Source organism: Gracilinanus agilis, chromosome 1 (assembly GCF_016433145.1).
Source record: "Gracilinanus agilis isolate LMUSP501 chromosome 1, AgileGrace, whole genome shotgun sequence".
NCBI classification, from domain to species: Eukaryota; Metazoa; Chordata; class Mammalia; order Didelphimorphia; family Didelphidae; genus Gracilinanus; species Gracilinanus agilis.
Window position 1 is genome coordinate 680,037,996 of NC_058130.1, and position 18,629 is coordinate 680,056,624.

Here is an 18,629-nt window from a genome sequence, read left to right on the forward strand (position 1 = left end):
TTTGGAGTATGACCAATAATTTATTCTGCAGATCTTTGGAGGATTGTTAAAAGCCAACAACAAAATTCACATAACACGAGAGGTTGTGTGTAAGTTCTGATGCGTGTGAGAGTGTCCACAACGGAGAGGGTCCCTAGAAAGTATGGAGGGTCAGTTGGACCACATGATGATTATTATTAATAACCATGGCATAGTAGAATAGATTATTAGACTGAGAGTCCAATACACAATATTAATATCTAATATGATAACATATAATAATTAACGTCATAGAAAATATACAGGAGGCAGCTAAGTGGTTTAGTGGATTGAGAGCCAGGCCAAGAGATGGGAGGTGATCCTGGGTTCAAATCTGAACTCCAGACACTTTTTAGTGATGTGGCCCTTAGCAAGTCACTTACTTTCGTTGCCTAGCCATTACTACTCTTCTGCCATAGAAATTAACCACAATATTGTTTCTAAGATGAAAAGCAAGGATTTTTTTTAAAAAAGAAAAGAAAATGTATACTTACATGAACACGTGTCTGTATGCACACATGCATACACACACAAAGAGGAGAGTTAAAATCTAATTTTGGCTGAGTGGCCTTGGATTAGTTGTTTATTCCCTTTGGATATATTTTATTAAAAGAGAAGTTTTCCCATCAAATCAGCACCTCTGCTTTCATGCCAGATGTCCTGAAATGTTAAGTGACTTGCTCATGTGAACTAGTATTCCTATGAGATAGGACTTAAATCCCAGCCTTCCTGACTTCAAAATGATCCTCTATTCTACTATGCCAGTAATTCTCAAATATGAGCCAGCTGTTAAAATTTTCAGTGTGAACATGTAGAAACTAGCAAATAATGCAATCAGGGATTGATTTATTATTTTCTTGATTTTCCAGACTTCACAAAGTGATGCAGAAAATGTTAATTCAGACAAAAACTAAGTGTGTTGTGAATACATGTACTTCCTCCCAGAACTAGCTGTTAAACACTTTTATCTTTAGGTATTTATCAGAAATAAAAACTGGTAAAATTTAAAAATATTAATTAATTTAAATAAAAATAAACCCATTGTGAATACAAGTATCATTTTAATGAAAAATGAACTGTATTTTTCAAAACAAAAATATTAGTGAGAATAATTTGATATCTCTTTAATATATGGATTAATAAAAGAGTTGATTTTCATATTGGCTTCTGCATTCAAGCTGTTTAGGTTGAAGTATATGAAGAAAATCTTGCTTCATACAAATATGCAGTTGGAAAAAGGGAGGATTATTTTAATGGGTAATTAATTTTGACTATTATTATAAAAATAGATTTGACCTCATAGGATGTCTGAAAGGGTGTTGGGGGACCCCACCCTCCAGCAACTGCAGACTGAATTTTGAAAGCTGCTATACTAAGGCATGCTACCTCCCTCTCTTAAAGTAAGATTAATATGATTAATCAATTGTTTTTCTTGAAGAGAATTAAAGTGGTATCATTACCTACCAACTCTCATTAGAGAAAATTACTAGTTGACTCATCAGTGTTCCAAAACACTGTACTATTTCTGTTTTTATTGCCACTCAAAAACAAGAGAAAATGGACTTAAACAACAACTTGTTTTGTAGGATCACTGATTTATAGAGCTGGAAGAGATCCTGAGGGCCTTTTAGTCCAACCCCCTCATTTTACAGATGAGGAAATTGAAGAGGTTGAGTGAGTTACCCGGTATCACACTGGAAATAAATCACAAATGCAGAGAAAGAACCCAGGTTCTCTGATTCCATAACCAGGGCTCTTTTCACCATCAAGTTACCTTTCAATACAATTTTTGTTGTGATTGTTTAGTCATTTTTCAGTCATGCCTGACTTGTGGTGACTTCATCTTGACAAAGATACTACAGTGGTTTGCCATTACGGGCTCCAGATTATTTTATAAATCAGGAAAATGAGGCATACGAGGTTAAGTAACTTGCCTAGGATCACACAACTAGTAAATATCTGAGGCCAGATTTGAAATCAGTCTTCCTGACTCCAGGCCCAGAACTCTATCATTCTGCCTCAATACAATTACAATACCTAATACATAAGTGTGTAGACACAAATAGGATAATAAGTTTACATTTCTATAGTGCTTTAAGAATTATAAAATATTATTTTCATAATAGTCCTACAAGACAATTAGTGCAAATATTATTATCCCCATTTTACAGAAAGGGAGATTGAGGCTCAACCTACCCAGGGTCACATAGATACTAAGGGCTGAAACTGGGATTAGAACACGTATCTCTTAATTCTATGTCCTGTATCCTTTATACCACACTAGGGATAGGGTTACTAAAGCACAAAAGAAGTTAATTGAGATGTTCTACTTTTGCTTTCTAGAGTTATTCAACACTACAATAAGTAGTTCTTTCTCCTATGGTTTTCAGTTAGGTCTGTCTGGATATGATTAGGATGGATTTGATCATGTATCAGAACTGGCTAGATGGTGCAGTGGATGGAGTGCTAGGTATGAATTCAGGAAGTCTCATCTTCTCGAGTTGAAGTCTGGCCTCGGTCACTTACTAGCTGCATGATCCTGGGCAAGTCACTTATCCCTGTTTGCCTCAGTTAGCTCATCTGTAAAGTGAGCTGGAGAAGGAAATGACAAACGACTCCAGTATCTTTGCCAAGAAAACCCCAACTGGAGTCACAAAGAGTTGGGCAGGGTTGTAACAATTGAACAACAAGATGCTTAATAAATACTTGATTACTTTTTTAAAGTAGGAAATATACGATATTCTGTAATATAGAAATGAGTGTGCACATAAACACACACAGTTAAAGAGAGCTCAGAAAAATAGTGTCAATTGGAAGGATTTTGGCTTTCTCACAACTACCAGAGGCAAACTCAGATGGGCCATTCCCATGTGCCATTTGCCTAATCCCACTCACTAAACTCTTGTGTTATTTCCTAATGGCTACTAATAAATTATAAAAACCATAATATTTTTAAAGCTATCCTTTTATATTAATTTTATTTCTTACACCCCTAAGGGATCAGCTTTCTTGTAAGTCACATTCTATCCCTTCCTATCTACTTCTTGCTATGTGACATTCAACCTTTCCTTCCATGTCATCTATCTCCAAGGGGAAAATGGGAGCCCAAGTACTGAGTCAAACAATAAACTCTTCAAGGAAATGGTCTTCTAGGTATCTCCCATTCACCCCTACTTCTCATCCCTCAGGGCTTCAGGGAGGCAGCAGAAAAAAGGAGGGAAAGTCAATGTCCCTGCTAATACCAGCCTGATCTCTAAAGGGGTTTTGGCCAGAGATCCAAGCAATCTGCTTCCTTAACCTTGTAACACACCAGCCATAGGGAGGTCTAGCGTGGAGTTCCCCATGGTGTGCCTGGAGCCAGTAGGAAAGTAGTTGTTATTGTTTTGACTATTGCAGAGGTCAGTGTGGTTACATCCTTGCCTGCAGGCACTATGGCCATGATTATAGGCTATAACTAGGTATTATGCAAGCTAAGATTTTAGGGGAAAGTAAGTCCTATGGTCAGACCAATATGGTAGGTACAAATCTGCAGCAAAATTATAAAGGATATTTTCAAAAATTTCAGATGTACCTCACAGAATCATGGGATTTTAAGCTTTAATTGGCAGAAAGTTCTTTATAGGAACTCCAAATCTGACTCCATCCTACTTAGTGGCTCCAGTTTTCTCCAAAGGGGCCATGTAGAATAAAAGATATCTTTGTGTTGACCACAAAGAAAGCAGAAAGCAAAAATCAAGGAAAAAATTTGGGTTCAATTAGACCACTAAAAAAAGATGAGAGCATTCTACTTACTTGCATTGTGCATGATAATACTTTATAAGATTCTGGAGTAGGTCAACACCCTTTTTTGTCTTGATTTCATTAACTTTAATGAGATACTGTGGAAATAAAACAGAACTTGATGTTGGTAATTACAGGCTATGTCTTCATTTGACTTCAAATGGTAGAGTACTAGCTTTTAATCCATACAACTTGAGGTACTGTTAACTAGTTGATGATCTTAGTTGTGCAGTTCCATTTAAACTGGGATAGCAATGAATCAAGGTATACCAAGTAAACTGATTAAGTTGTTAGCATTTTAAGAATACTAAAATTAGTTCATTTGACAAGTTAAGGTCAAACACAGCAAAAACATTTCAGAATGATCATTTTTTTTCTCATATAAGACAACAGGGCATGCTTTTTAAATGTCCTTTCTTATGTTAAAAACTCAGATTTTTAAAGGGATATTTTACTTTTCTTCACAAATTGGGCACATGGTTAAAAACAACAATAACATGCCAACAAACTGGAAATATTTTAGAAAACACATAACCAGTAAAATCCAGCATTCACCTTTCACACACTGTGCCCATTCCCACCCACCTGTTCCAACAATCATTCAGCAGCTTAACAAATAGCATTCAAGTTCTCACCCAATTAACTCTTCTTTTTGCTTTTATTTTTAAGCATTCTAAAGATATCCTGACCGACTTCAACCTAAAGACTGAGAAAAAGAATCCCATGATATTCCTGCTTTGGCCTCCGTACCTTATTTCAACAGAACTCCAGGGGAGGCTGACTCATAGGATTTGGAGTTTAAAAGACCCTTAGGGAACATTTAATCCAACCTGCTCATTTCCCAAATAAAGAAACTAAGATTCAGGGAGGCCATGTGACTTGCCTAGTCACATAGAAAGCTATTAGTTGAGCTCAATCATGGGCCCAACATTCTGTATCACTGTTCCACGCTTCTCTCACAATTAATTTTCAGTATCACATGCTAACTACAGGACCCAGAATCCTAGGTTTGGTATTTATTATCTATGATACTAGGTAAATTACCTCTTTTTTGGAAGCCTCAGTTTCTTTATCAGAAAAATGACAGGGCTGGGGACTCAAAAACCTCCCAAATCCTTATCACCTATGTTTTGTCTCCAAGTTCCCTTCCAGTTGCAAATCGTATGATCCAGAGGTAAAATAACTGGAAGAAGGAGAATGAAATATCCAGAATATAGTCCTTTTATCTAGGAATTGAAAGTACCCTGCAAATTTTTAAATGAAATAACCTGCTGATTAGCAGTAAGGAAAAAGATACCGATTAAAATTCCAGGCAAATTATTTGTTAGAAAATCTTTTCTTACTTCACACATCTGGAGCTGAAACAGGCGCCTTTCTTTTTCCATTTCTTCTGCTATCTCTGCTCCTGTTATCTCTGTGCGGATCATCCCATGCTGTTTTGCATGTTCTCTTTTTTCTTTTTCAATTTTTGTACTGAAAGTAAATTAAAGTAGATGAGACCAGGGGCTTTAAAAGAATGATTTTAATTTAAAAAATGCTACCAGGTGCAGCTAGGTGGCTCGGTGGCTAAAAAGCCATGTGCGGAGTCTGGATATCCTGGGTTCAAATATGATTGCAGACATTTCCTAGCTGTATGGCCCTGGGAGAGTCACTTAACCCCAACTGCACCACTCTTCTGCCTTGGAACTGATACTTAGTATTGATTATAAGTCAGAAGATAAAAGTCAAAAAATGTTACTAATACCCTTCACTTAAAAAGCAACTGTATATAATTTAATAAGCTTAGTTGAGCCAACATTCATTGCAGATCTCAATTCAAGAGATAATTATTAAGCACCTTCTGTGTACAAAATACTAAGTTTTATGGAGGATATAGAAAGATTAACAAGGAAAATAATCTTGGTGAACTTGCAACCTAATCATGAAAATATGTATATGGATTGCCATCGTACAAAAACTGACATGAGGCAACATGGTTCCATGGAAAGAATGTTGGTTCTGAAGATAAAGAACTTGGGTTTGGTTTGCTCAGTGAATATATCATTGGGCCTGGAGACAGGAAGATCTGAGTTCAAATTCAGCTTTAGACCCTTATTAGCTGTTTGACCTTAATTAAGTCACTTAACTATCTGACTCAGTCTCCTCATCTATAAAGTATAATAGCACTTACCTCCCAAGGTTATTGTGAAAACCAAATGAGATATCTGTAAAGCACTTAACCCAGTGCCTGTCACAGAGTAGGCACCATATAAATGTTAGCTATTGCTGTTAAGGATATTAACATTTATGTAGTACTCTAAAGTCTGCAAAAACCCTTTTCACTCATGATTTTCTTTAATCCACAGAGGCAAGAACTATAGTTATTATTGTCAGCATTTTACAAATGAGAAAATTAAGGCTCATAAAGATTAAATGACTTAGGTAGATTAACATAAGTAGGAAGTGTCATAGATGAGACTCAAATCCAGATCTTCTTGATTCCATATAGAAGGAGTCAGGATGCTTAATACTTTTGACCTCCATATCCTACATTTAAAAAGTAAATATAGGGATATTTGTATCTCTCACCTTAGAGTTAATAAACAGCACTTTCTAAAAGCATGAGAGAATTGTGAATTGCTATGTTTCGGTTCCCAGTTTTTTCCCCTTTTAAATGTGTTTGACTTTCTTTAGAAGTCTAACTTCCTAGATTCACTATAATATGAAAATGCCTCATATAAAAGTGCCTTTACTGATTTTCCTTATGAATGAAGAGATCATAGATTCGTAGCTAGCAGGGAGTTTAGAGATTATCTAGTCATATTTCCTTCTTTCATCTCACTCTCCTCATTTTATAGCTGAGCAAAATGAGAGTGAAAATATTTTCACTAAGATTACATAGGTAGCAAAAATGGCAACTAGTACTAAAGTAGTAAAAAGGGGCGACTAGGTGGTATAATAGATAGAGCAACAGGCGATAGAGTAAGGAAGACTTGAGTTCAAATCTAGGCTTAGAAACTTACTGGCTGTGGACCTTGGGAAAATCACTTAACCTTCTTGGCCTCAGTTTCCTCATCTGTAAAATAGCTGAAGAAGGAAAATGGCAAATTCCTCTAGTATCTCTGCTATGAAAACCTCAAATGGTGTCATGAAGAGTTAGACATGACTAAAAGTAAATAAAAAAGTGGCAAAGCCAGGATTTGAAACCAGATTCTCTGACTCTAAAACACATTGCATCAGCTCTGCTTCTTAGAGCAACAACAATGCTGACAAAAAAAGAAATCACTCTGGGGACTTACTCTATTGGTATGTGTGGTAGGAGTGAAAGGAGATTATTATCTATGTGTGAGATGGGTGCTGTTTCTTTTTTATAGCTGAGTAACATCCATTTTATTGCTCTGAGGCAATATCTAATCAAACAAGAGCTATTCACTCACCCAATCAATCAGAAACAATATCTTACATTTAAATAACACTTCTTCTACTTATATTCTCAAAAAGGTTTTTCATTTTCTTCAAAACAACCATATAGAGGTTGAAAAGGTAGCATTTTGAAATTTTTCAAAATGAGGAAACTGAACCACAGTAACAGAATAAAAAGACCTTTTCTAGGGATACAGGAAAGGCAGGATTAATTAATAAGTATCTTTTTCTTTCTCCTATCTCATTCCCCAGTTAAAGAGTAAAAAAAAAACCTCCTTTTAACAAATGTAGAGAATCAAGCAAAAGTAATTCCCTCCTTGTCCATGTCTAAAAATGTTACGTCTTATTCTGCATCTTGAATCTATCATCACTATCAAGAGGTGGGTAGCATATGGTCCTTCTCAGTCCTCTGGCATCATGATTGTCATTTCATTGATCAGAGTTCTGAAGTATTCCATGGTTTTTGTCTTTACAATGTTTTTGTATAAATTAGAATGAAGTTCTTCAGTCCTAATCTTATGTACTTTCTACTATCTGACACTGTCCCCAAACTAATCTTTAATATGTTTCTCTCCAACATTTGGATTCTCTTTAGGGAGATAAGCTTTGTCAATAAGAAGCTTATTATTGTTATTAAAAATAAAAATGTACTGTAAAAATCATGATTCAATTAAAACTCCTGAATTAACCAAATTGTTTCTCCCTTAGCACTAAACTCCTAAGAGGCAAATAGTGAGAAAATATGTTGAAAGAAAAAATATTTTTTTAAAAGTCCACTTCTAAGACATATTTGATGGTTAGTACATGATTAATCTCTATGTGCTTCATCTTCCATCTTGGCTAATGACAGTGATATTTCACAATGATAACCAGTAAATATGAGAACCACAACCATCAAAGATATGATTAAGTTCACTATATGACACCATAAAGAAGAAAGTAGATTCAGATATTTTAGAAGATATTTCAATAAGAACTGAAATAATAAGTTTTTTTTGTGGTTCACCTTATCTTCCCCTCAATTTATTCTCTTTTCTCTTCCCACACTATTTTTAAGCAACTAGCATTATAAAACAACTGGATACTGACCAATCAGAACAAATCTCACATTGAGTACTATTTCTGACACATTGTACTAATTTGCATCATCTAGAAATGTTATAAGAATCCTTTGCTTCTTGGTTGCTTTGGAACTGCAACCATCAAAACACAAAAATATTCCTAAAACACCAAAAAAATCCCAAAAGCTTATTGCATAAATAATGTTGAAAATAGCTCAAAAATGTTTTAATTCTTAACATTTCCTGATTTTTTTGCATCTGTTTTCGTACTGTTATTATTCCTGCCTACACAAACATTTTTATCCTCTTATCTTAGCAGTTGTCTGAATCTATAGCCAGGATTAGCAGCTGCTCTAAGATTTTTACCTTGGTTTTCCAAAAGGCCTCAGTCTTGTATCTGGTATCTATTGAGAATTTACTGAATGTGCCTGCATTGTCTTAGACTGTGTTTCTACAATATATAGCACTGTTCTATGATGAGATGCCCAGGTATATAATATGTTCACACCAAGCTAGCCATTAAAATTATTTTTTTTGGTCACCTATCAGAAGCTATGATTAATAACAGTGAGCCACAGTAAGATACGTTGTTAGTCCATAAATGTCAACCACATTAGCAGAAAGAATGTAATTTCCATATTGAAAATGATAGCAGTTCTGTGTCCAAAGTAATGTAAATGGCATAAGAGACTATACCAAGTTTCTTAAGTTGACATAAAACAGAACAAAGATATTCATAGCACTGGTTAATAATGAACAAGAAAAAGTAGCCCAAGTCTAAAGTTGTCTGCCACTTACAATTACTTTTCTCCTATGAAAATGATGCCTAAGTGAAAAATACTTACAATTTGGTCTCGTAATCTTTCCAAGCTTTGTCAAATGGCTTTTTGAGGTCCTTAGAAAAGAGAAAATGAACTTGAAATTATATTCACCTTTGACTTAGGATAAAATATGATTTTTAAGCAGGGGTCCTAAAGTTATAATAATATATATTTATAAAATAGAAATATTTATATATTTAATATAAATGAAATATATTATATATAAATATATATGTTTATAAAAGCAGTTTATACTTTTTAAACACACATACAAGATAACTTTCATCTGATATTTATAAGAACTCCATGAGAATGACAGGGTTAAAGAGAGATTACTAGACCTATTTGAAAGTCACAAACACTGAGGCTTAGAAAGGGCATACAACTAATAGTGGACTAACTGCATACAACCAAGAACTACAACCCTAATCTATTTATTCTTAGTCCAAAACTTTTATAATCCTCTCTGAACATCCTAACTGTCCACCTTTCTCCTTCTTTACTGTCAACAAACTATTCAAATTGTTGCTGACGCAGAATTTTTATTTTAATGATAAATTTTAGCATTCCACCTTAAAAAATAAGTTCTGTTGAGGGTTACATAATTTAAAATGTATACTTTTCAAAATCAATTAACAAGCAGTTAGGTGATAACTCTGTGCCAGACACTGTACTAGCACTGGGGACAGAAAGAAATGGAAAAAATAGCAGTCCTTGGAGGAGTTCACATTCTAACCGAGAAGACAACATGTGAATATCTAGATACATACAAGATATATAGAGTGTGAATAGAAGGTAAGGTAAAAGGGGTAAGGATTGGGGAGAGTATCCCCATCCCTAACAAGTGAGGGTACACCCACAGGGACTACAGAAGCAGGAATCTGTGTTGAGTCTTGAAGAAAGTCAGGGACACTGAGCAGAAGAGACAGAAAGGGAAAGCATTTCTAGCAGGGAGAACAGTGCAAAGGCAGTTCACAGAGTACAAGATGAGAGTAAAAGAAGTAAGAGGATTTGGAAGGTAGGAAAGAGGCCAGGTTGTAAAGGGCATCAAATGTTAAACAGGGGACTTAATCTTCAATCCTTGGGGTAATAGAAAGCCACAGGCATTTACTGGGCAGGGAGGGGATAGAGTCAAATCAACACTTCAGAAAAACCACTTTGGTATGCTAGAGTAGAGTCGGGAGAGACTTGATGAACACAGATGAATTAGAAAACTAATATAGTATAGGTAAGAGGTGATAAGGGGTTAAACTAGTGGAGTAGCTGTGTAGGTAGAGAGAAAGAAAGGAATGCATATAAATGACATCTGAGAGAAACAAATGACAAGATTTGGCAACTGATTGTATATGTGGGAGGAGTGATGGAGAAGTTGAGGACGATCCCACAGTTTTGAATTTGAATCACTAGAAACATTTTCCTAACTATAGCTTAGAAAAGCAGAAGTTTAAAGGAGAGTTAAATCATATTATCGAAGACTTACTCCTTTGACTCCTTTCAAGTCTCCTTTCAACAAAGAATCCAAGGTGAAGATCACATTGTGGCTTAGACCTTGGAGCTGTAGGGGAAAAGGAGAGTGCCAAGTTAGTTTATTTATCCATTTTTATGCTAATGGTCATACTGGCCACTTTAATGGTGGCTAGAACTACACATTAATCAACTGATGACATCATCTGTAAAAACAGAGAGATGGCATAAATGATCTCTAAAGACTGATGTTCTGGCTCAAATTCTATTTTAAAGTCCTTTGTAAGTTCTCATGATGAAAAATGTTCTCCACCTCCAGAAAAAACACACAATAAAACCTGACACAGTCAATGCAGATCAAAGCAGACCATTTTTTCACATTATTTCTTCATTTCTTTTAACGTGTCTTCTTCCATGATATGACAAATATCAAAATGTGTTTTGTATGGTAGCACATGTATAACCAACATTAAATTGCTTACAGTCTTAGGGAAGGGAGGGGAAGGAGGGACAGAAAATAATTTAGAACTCAAAATGTTAGGAAACAAATACTAAAAATTGTTTTTACATTTAATTGGGAAAAATATAATATTTTAGAAGAGGAAAAAAGGTAAAATGATAAAAGCCCTTTACAGTCCTAAAATTCTTTAGCTCCTTCCATTTCTAAGATTATCTGTTCTGAGATCCCTTCAAACTCTAGAATTTCATATTGTATAGTTTCTTCCACTTCTATATTCCAGGGTCCTTCCTGTACTTTACCAGGCTCTAAAGTTCCTTCTGGTCCTAAGAGCATGTTCTAGGATTTTGGTTTTTTCTTTACCTCTAAAATCCTATGTTCTGACATATTGTGTTTTCAGTTCTACTATTCTTTGATTCTCAAGTTTAGGATATTCTAAAAAGTAGCTTTGTAGTAGGAGAATGAGATATCCTCCACACCTTTCCTCATGATCCCACAAAATAATATTTGCAGGATACATCCCAGGGCTAAAAGCTCTCGGCATATTACATATGAAGCTGAGTCTAGCTGGGAAAAGAGAAGCAGCCAAAATAATTACTCCCTCTAGTGGCAATGTGGTCATCTGTCTTAGATGATTTATAAAAAAAATAAAGGGGTAGGAAGAGCAGGGAAGGTTCTTGCTATCTTATGCCACACTGCTAGGGAAATCTTGTGTTTACTGCAAAAGGTAAATTTAATAATAATAACAGGGATAAAGGTGACCTGTGACTTCACCGACAGAAGAAATTCTCTTTCCTAATGTAGAACAGCCCCTTTTTTGGAACTTAGTCTTAGTTGCCCAGAGCATGGAGAACTGCTCAAGATCCCATAGCCAGGAGGGTCAAAGGCAGGCCTTCACAGATGATGGCACTAGAATTTGAGGGAGGATAAATGACTTGCCAAATGCAACGGAGCTAGTTACCAATGAAGCCACAGAGAAAATTACTGGAACCAAACCTGCAAATAGAATATTATGTGGATTGAAATAGATGGAAGAGCAAAATTTGAGGGGGAAACAATTAAGACCTGCTACATTTAAGTCAAGTGCTTATAAAGAAATGAAGTGGAGAGGCAGATAGGTGGCTCAATGGACTGAGAACCAGTTCTGGAGATGGGAGGTCCTAGTTTCAACTCTGACCTCAGACAGCTATGTGACCCTGAGCAAGTCACATGGAAAAGCAGTGAATATTAATAAGGAAATTATTCTTTCCCAGGTGCACTGGTATCTTTTGGTGTTCTTGTATCTTTGATTGTTAGATGACTACTTTTTCAATGACATGTATATGTATTCAAGGCTAATTGCCTTCAAATCACATGTCAGTAAAAACCAACGAATTGATGAATCGCCATTCACAAGTATGTGGGAAACACAGCTTAAAGGTTACAAGAATAAGTTGGCACTTCTAACCCAATAAGTATAATGTAGGAAACAAAGAGGATCAATACAAGTTGGCATTTGAACAAATAAACATCCAAGAAAAAAAAAAGTAATAGTGTTTCCTAAATTAATTTCTAGTTCAGTGATTCAATGTCTATTATACATGATCTGCTGGATAAAAACTGCATCCCCCAAAATTCATTTCTGAAATAAACTATGTATAGATTTGACATTAAGTTCTAGATGGTGACGCCAGCAGAGTAGAAACTTCAAGAGATCCCCCAAAGTGTGAAGCTCTTTGGGTATGGGCTTAGCAACATTTATTCTTCAAAGTCAGGCCTAAGATTCTGGGAAGACTGCCAATCTTAAGAGCCAATCTTAAAACCTCTGAGCCCTTCCACACCGAGATAGAAAACAATGTGCTTTGAGAAGAAAGAGGACCAAATCTAACAATGGGACAGAGCAGGGGGAATCCTACTGCTGGACAGCTAAAAGAGGTACACCAAGAAAAAGGCTTCAATTCTTGAACTGTCTGGTCTGAAGGTTTAGAAGGGGAATCCCAGGACCCCTCCCCCAGGTGCTGTGCAGAGACTCCAGCGGCTCCTGAAATCTCAGGGCAGGAGGAGGGCACACTGGCCCGGACAGAGGGTCTTGCTGGCCCCGGACTTGGGGAGTTGAACACAGGCACCTGGGGAGGTGATTGGAGGAGAAAGCCAGAGAAACATGCTTGGAAGATAGAAGCTTAGAGGGAGCCAAACCTCAGACCACTTGGCTTCCTCACACTGAGAACAAAGGGCTTCAAGAGGAAAGAAAACCAGATCAAACACAAGGACAGAACAGGGAGAGACCCTACTGCTGGACAGCTCATCTCAACAAAAACACTCCTTCTTGTCCCCCCACTTTTTTTTTCCTCTTGAGGTTTGCCTCAGGGCACACTAAGCAGTACAGACTAATCCAATCAATACAGGTTTAATCCCATCAATTGGACAGACAAGAAATCTTCAGAGGACAGAGAAAGTAACTACAAACCTCCATTGCCAGTTGAGGGAAGATCTTTCATCAAAGCTCATTAAATTCATCTGCTCAAACTAGCAGAACAGAAAAGGAAAAAATATGAGTAAAAAACAGAAAAAGAGAAAAGAAATGACAACTGACAGCTTCTTTCAAGGAAGTGAAAAGAGAGCAAATGAAACAGAAATAGAAAAAGAGGAAGAAGTTCAATCAAATTGGACACAGGCTTTGGAAGATCTCAAAATTCAATTAACTCAAGAATTCAGGAACTCAAAAAGCAATCAAGAAAGGCTGAAGTCAATTTGAAAAAGGAAATACATGAACTAAAACAAGAAAATAAAGTCTTAAAAGCCAGCATTAGCCAGCTTGAAAATGAAGCAAAGAAGGCAAAAGATGATCTACAAAGAAAATCAGACCAGAAGGAGGATGACCAAAAAGCTAGGGATGAAATTCAGTCTTTAAAAAATAGAACTCAACAACTAGAAGCAAATGACTTCAGAAGACAGCAAGCAAAGATATATAGAACAAAATTTTAAAAATGAAAAATTTGAGGAGAATATGAAACACCTCATTGATTCAACAAAAGATCTGGAGAATAGAGCTAGAAGAGACAATTTAAGAATTATTGGTTTATCGGAACATCATGACAAAAGGAAAATTTTGGACATCATCCTACAAGAAACTATCAGACAGGGGCAGCTGGGTAGCTCAGTGGATTGAGAGACAGGCCTAGAGACTGGAGGTCCTAGGTTCAAATCTGGCCTCAGACACTTCCCAGCTATGTGACCCTGAGCAAGTCACTTGACCCCCATTGTCCACCCTTACTACTCTTCCACCTAGGAGCCAATACATGGAAGTTAAGGGTTTTAAAAAAAAAGAAACTATCGGAGCCAACTGCCCTGACATTCTCAAACAAGAGGGAAAAGTGGAAATTCAAAGAATCCACAGATCACCTTCTACATTTAATCCACAACTGACAACTTCCAGGAATATTATAGCCAAATTCAAAACCTACCAAAGCAAGGAAAAAATATTACATGCCGCTAAAAAGAAGTTGTTCGGATATCAGGGAAACACAGTTAGGATAACACAGGATCTGGCTGCATCTACATTGAAGGACCAGAAGGCATGGAACATAATATTCAGGAAAGCAAGAGAACTGGGTCTACAACCAAGAATCAACTATCCAGCAAAACTGACTATATTATTGCAGGGAAAAGTATGGTCATTCAATAAAATTGAGGACTTCCAAGCATTCATAAAGAAAAAAAACAGACTTAAACAGTTTTGCCCAAACATAGAACTCAAGAGAATCACCATAAGGTAATTAAGAGAGGGAGGGGAAATCTTTTCTTTAAGGGACCCAATAAGTTCAATTGATTTGTATCCCTAGAAGAGAAGAAGATATTGGTAAATATTAAAAATTGTTATTACTAACAGGGTAACTAGAAGAAGTTTACATAGAGGGAACTGTATAGGATGAAATGTCAAGATATATACACACACACACACATACATATACATATATGTATGTATGTATAAATATATACAAAACTAGAGGGGAAAAAAGAAGGTAATACTATGAAAAATGGGAAAACAAACAAAATGGAGTAAATTTATATTCCATAAAGAAGCGTGTGGGGTGAACAGGGGAGAATAACAATACACTGGAATGGTAAAGAGGTTAGAGAGAGGAAATATTTAATACTTAAGTGCATTGAAAGCAACTTAAAGAGAGAAGAACAATCAGATCCATTGGGGCAGAACATTGATTTGTGCCTTATAGAGAAGTAGAAAGGTAACAAAAGGACTGGTGGGGAGGGAAGTAACACTAGGGAGGGAGAGGGGGGGATAGCTTAAAAAGATCCTAAAGAAGAATAAGAGGGAAATAAGAAGGGAGAGGGGAGAAAGGGAAGTACAATAAGGGAGGGGATTAGGGGAACTGATTAAAAACAAAACACTGGTATAGAAGGAAATAGGGAAAGAAGAAAAGCCAGGACAAGGGGAGAGAATCAAAATGTCTGGGAATGGTTGATAATTATAACTCTGAATGTGAATGGGATGAACTTACCCATAAAATGGAAGCAAATAGCAGAGTGGATTAGAAACCAAAATCCTACCCTAAGATGTCTACAAGAAACACACATGAGACAGGCAGACATACATAGAGTAAAAATGAAGGATGGAGAAAAATCTATTGGGCTTCAAATGAGAAAAAGAAGGCAGGGGTTGCCATCATGATCTCTAATAGAGCCAAAGTAAAAATAGATCTGGTTAAAAAAGATAGGGAAGGTAATCAAAGTCAGGTCTAAATTATCATGGAAAGGTTTGGCAAATATTTGCAATATTAACTTATGAAGACCTACTAAGTTTTAGAAGAGCTACAAATTGTGTGGAAGGTAAAATTGCAGATCTTTTGAAGTGCTTAATATGTTAGAGGTTATTTTTTTGGACTTAACACAAGGCTAAGCACAAAATAGTTGCCTCATTAATGCTTATCATCTGATAGTACAATAATGAAGAACTCAGTAGAATATGCATGATTATTATGTGGAGTGAGATATTTATATCCTACCTGTGTATCTGAATCCCATAACTATCTATCTATATATTCCAATACAGTGAAAATGTAGCATATGTCACAACAAAAATCATTCTTCCCAATTGGATATCTCATAGAAGAATGATATATAATATAGTGAGTTCTATATTATTAGTTTGGGGCAGCTGGGTGGCTCAGTGGATTGAGAGCCAGGCCTAGAGACTGGAGGACCTAGGTTCAAGTCCGGCCTCGGACACTTCCAGCTGTGTGACCCTGGGCAAGTCACTTGACCCCTATTGCCCACCCTTACCACTCCTGGGCCAAGGACGGTCCCTAGCCCGGATGAAAAAGGAGGAGGGTTGGGCGTGGGGCTAGCAACCCCACCCTGTAAAAACTACATCTGCTAAAGAAACTGCAACCTAAAGTAGGTGCAGCTGGGCTAGCTCAGTGGATTGAGAGCCAGGCCTAGAGACAAAAGGTCCTAGGTTCAAACCCGGGCTCAGACACTTCCCAGCTGGGTGACCCTGAGCGACTGTGTGACCCATTGCCTACTGGTTGTGGCCCTATGCTCCTAGAATGGAGTCCCAGGATAAAAAAAAATATTATTAGTTTGCCAAGTTATAACTATTATTGAGGTAAATAAACACACACGTGCCCAAACATATTTATGTCCTTCAGATAATACTCTAATACAATATTGTCTGAGATTTGTGATTTCATCAGGGTAAGGGGAACCCAATGAAGAAAATGTTAGCCAATACAGAGTAACAGTTCTTCTACAACTTTTGTCTTATTAATTTTCATAAGACTAGATATAATCAGAGTTAATTCTTTTTTCCATCACCAGAGCTCTAGCCCATCCCTCCCTATGGTGGAGTGGTGATGTTGGGATTTGAAGCTTCTGCAAATGGAACTAGAGCTCTGGTACATCCCACACCAAGCTGGAAAGACTCAGAAATGGGCCAGGTTATAGGCTGAACTTCTGCCATCTTGGACCTGGCCTTGTGCTAAGTTCTGAGTGACAGGCTGGCCTCAGAATAATGACCTTTCCAGTCCTAGCAACTCTCAAAGATTATTTCTGAAGCTACAGAGGGTTTTCCATCTGTTTTGGTAGAAGGAGGACCCAGACTGACAAAATCACAGATTTCTAAAGTAAATCCAGTTTCTCAAAACAATAACATAGTAAAATCATCCAGGTGTTAGTCATACCACCTTCTTGCCCTCTGCATATTAAATGGACTATATACCATGATAGAAATATTCAAAAGCTGGGGTGTTAATCAAGAAGAAAACGTTTTAGTGTGCCTTAAAACCTGCCAAAGACAGCAGATTTCTGAATATTGTCTGTCTAGAATAAATTTTAAGAGAAAGAGTCTACAATGGGGGACAGGAGGGGAGGGGGAACAGCTTTCAGGTCTGGTCTGCTCTTTGGCTGGCAGCCCCTTAGGGGCTCTTAGAAAATTGAACTATATGAAGAACATCTCATTTGCTTGAAGAAGCAGGAGTGGTTCTACAATGACCTCCAGAGTCTATCCCTCAAAGCAGAAAGTTTTTCTTGTTATTTCAGGCAAAAAGAAAAGCAAAGGAACTATGGCTAAAGCAAGGAAGGGAATGAGGTAAGGAGTTGACATTGAGGAAATTGTGGGGAATAGAGGGGAGAAACAGTCTTAAGTTAGGGTGGGTTAGGACCACTAACTACTATTTTATTTTCATGGTTTGCCTCATGTTGACAACTCCTAGAATTTATGGCAACTGTAGAACAAACTTCATTTAGGCATCACATTCTGTGAATGTGAGGCAATAAAATTTAAGGGCTATTAACAAGGTGGTGAGGCAGACTGCTTACTCATACTGTTTTTATTTTTTTTAAAGAGCAGAGAATAATTCAATTTAACTTTTACTAAATACCTAATATATGGCTTAATTTTGGAGAGTCTCACTTCTAACCAAAAAATATTCCAGGAGAGCAGAGAGGGCCAGGAGGACCTCAAGTCACTAGACCATGGATAATTGGGGGAAATAATCATCCTTCACATCCTTTGTCCCTCTTTAGGAGTATGGGTAATCACAGGAGATAATTGCCTAGACATGGGAGTGGCTGTCTCTTTTTATGATCATTGCCCAGACTTTTAAAAACCATGCTGCCTACATGCTGGTCTTCCTCTTCACCTGCTTCTCACTGAAACCTGGGCACTTTCCCAGGGATCCTAGGCTATGATAAAGGAACGTTTGCTTTTTATTGATAGGAGCTAGATGGTACAGTGGATAGAGAATCAGGCCTAGAGTCAGAGAGAACTGAACTAAAATCTGACTTCGGACACTTTCTAGCTACGGAACTCTCAGGAAGTCATTTAACCCTGTTTGCCTCAGTTTCTTCATCTTTAAAATGAGTTGAAGAAGGAAATGGCAAACTACTCCAGTATCTTTGCCAAGAAAACCCAAAAAGAGGTCATGAAGAGTTGGACATGACTGAATCAACTAAACAAAAACAATATTCATATGAAATTATTTAATCAGCTATCTCAATGAATGGAAACTTTTTTGGTTTCCAGTTTTTTTTTTTTTGCTTTTTTTTTGGGACACCATGAAGAGTGTGCTACGAATATAAAAGATCCTACGTCAATGGCATTTTCTGTCATTCACCTCCTAGAAGTAC

The 18,629-nt window shown here is 36.8% G+C and overlaps 1 protein-coding gene across 1 annotated transcript in view; it reads right to left on the reverse strand.

Moving 5' to 3' along the window:
- Positions 1-18,629, reverse strand: part of ASAP1 (ArfGAP with SH3 domain, ankyrin repeat and PH domain 1) — a 400,440-nt gene that overhangs the window by 134,114 nt on the left and 247,697 nt on the right. Inside the window, 4 exon segments of the mRNA XM_044669204.1 lie at positions 3,811-3,896; positions 5,142-5,271; positions 9,107-9,156; positions 10,563-10,637. Coding sequence (XP_044525139.1) covers positions 3,811-3,896; positions 5,142-5,271; positions 9,107-9,156; positions 10,563-10,637 — 341 coding nt within the window.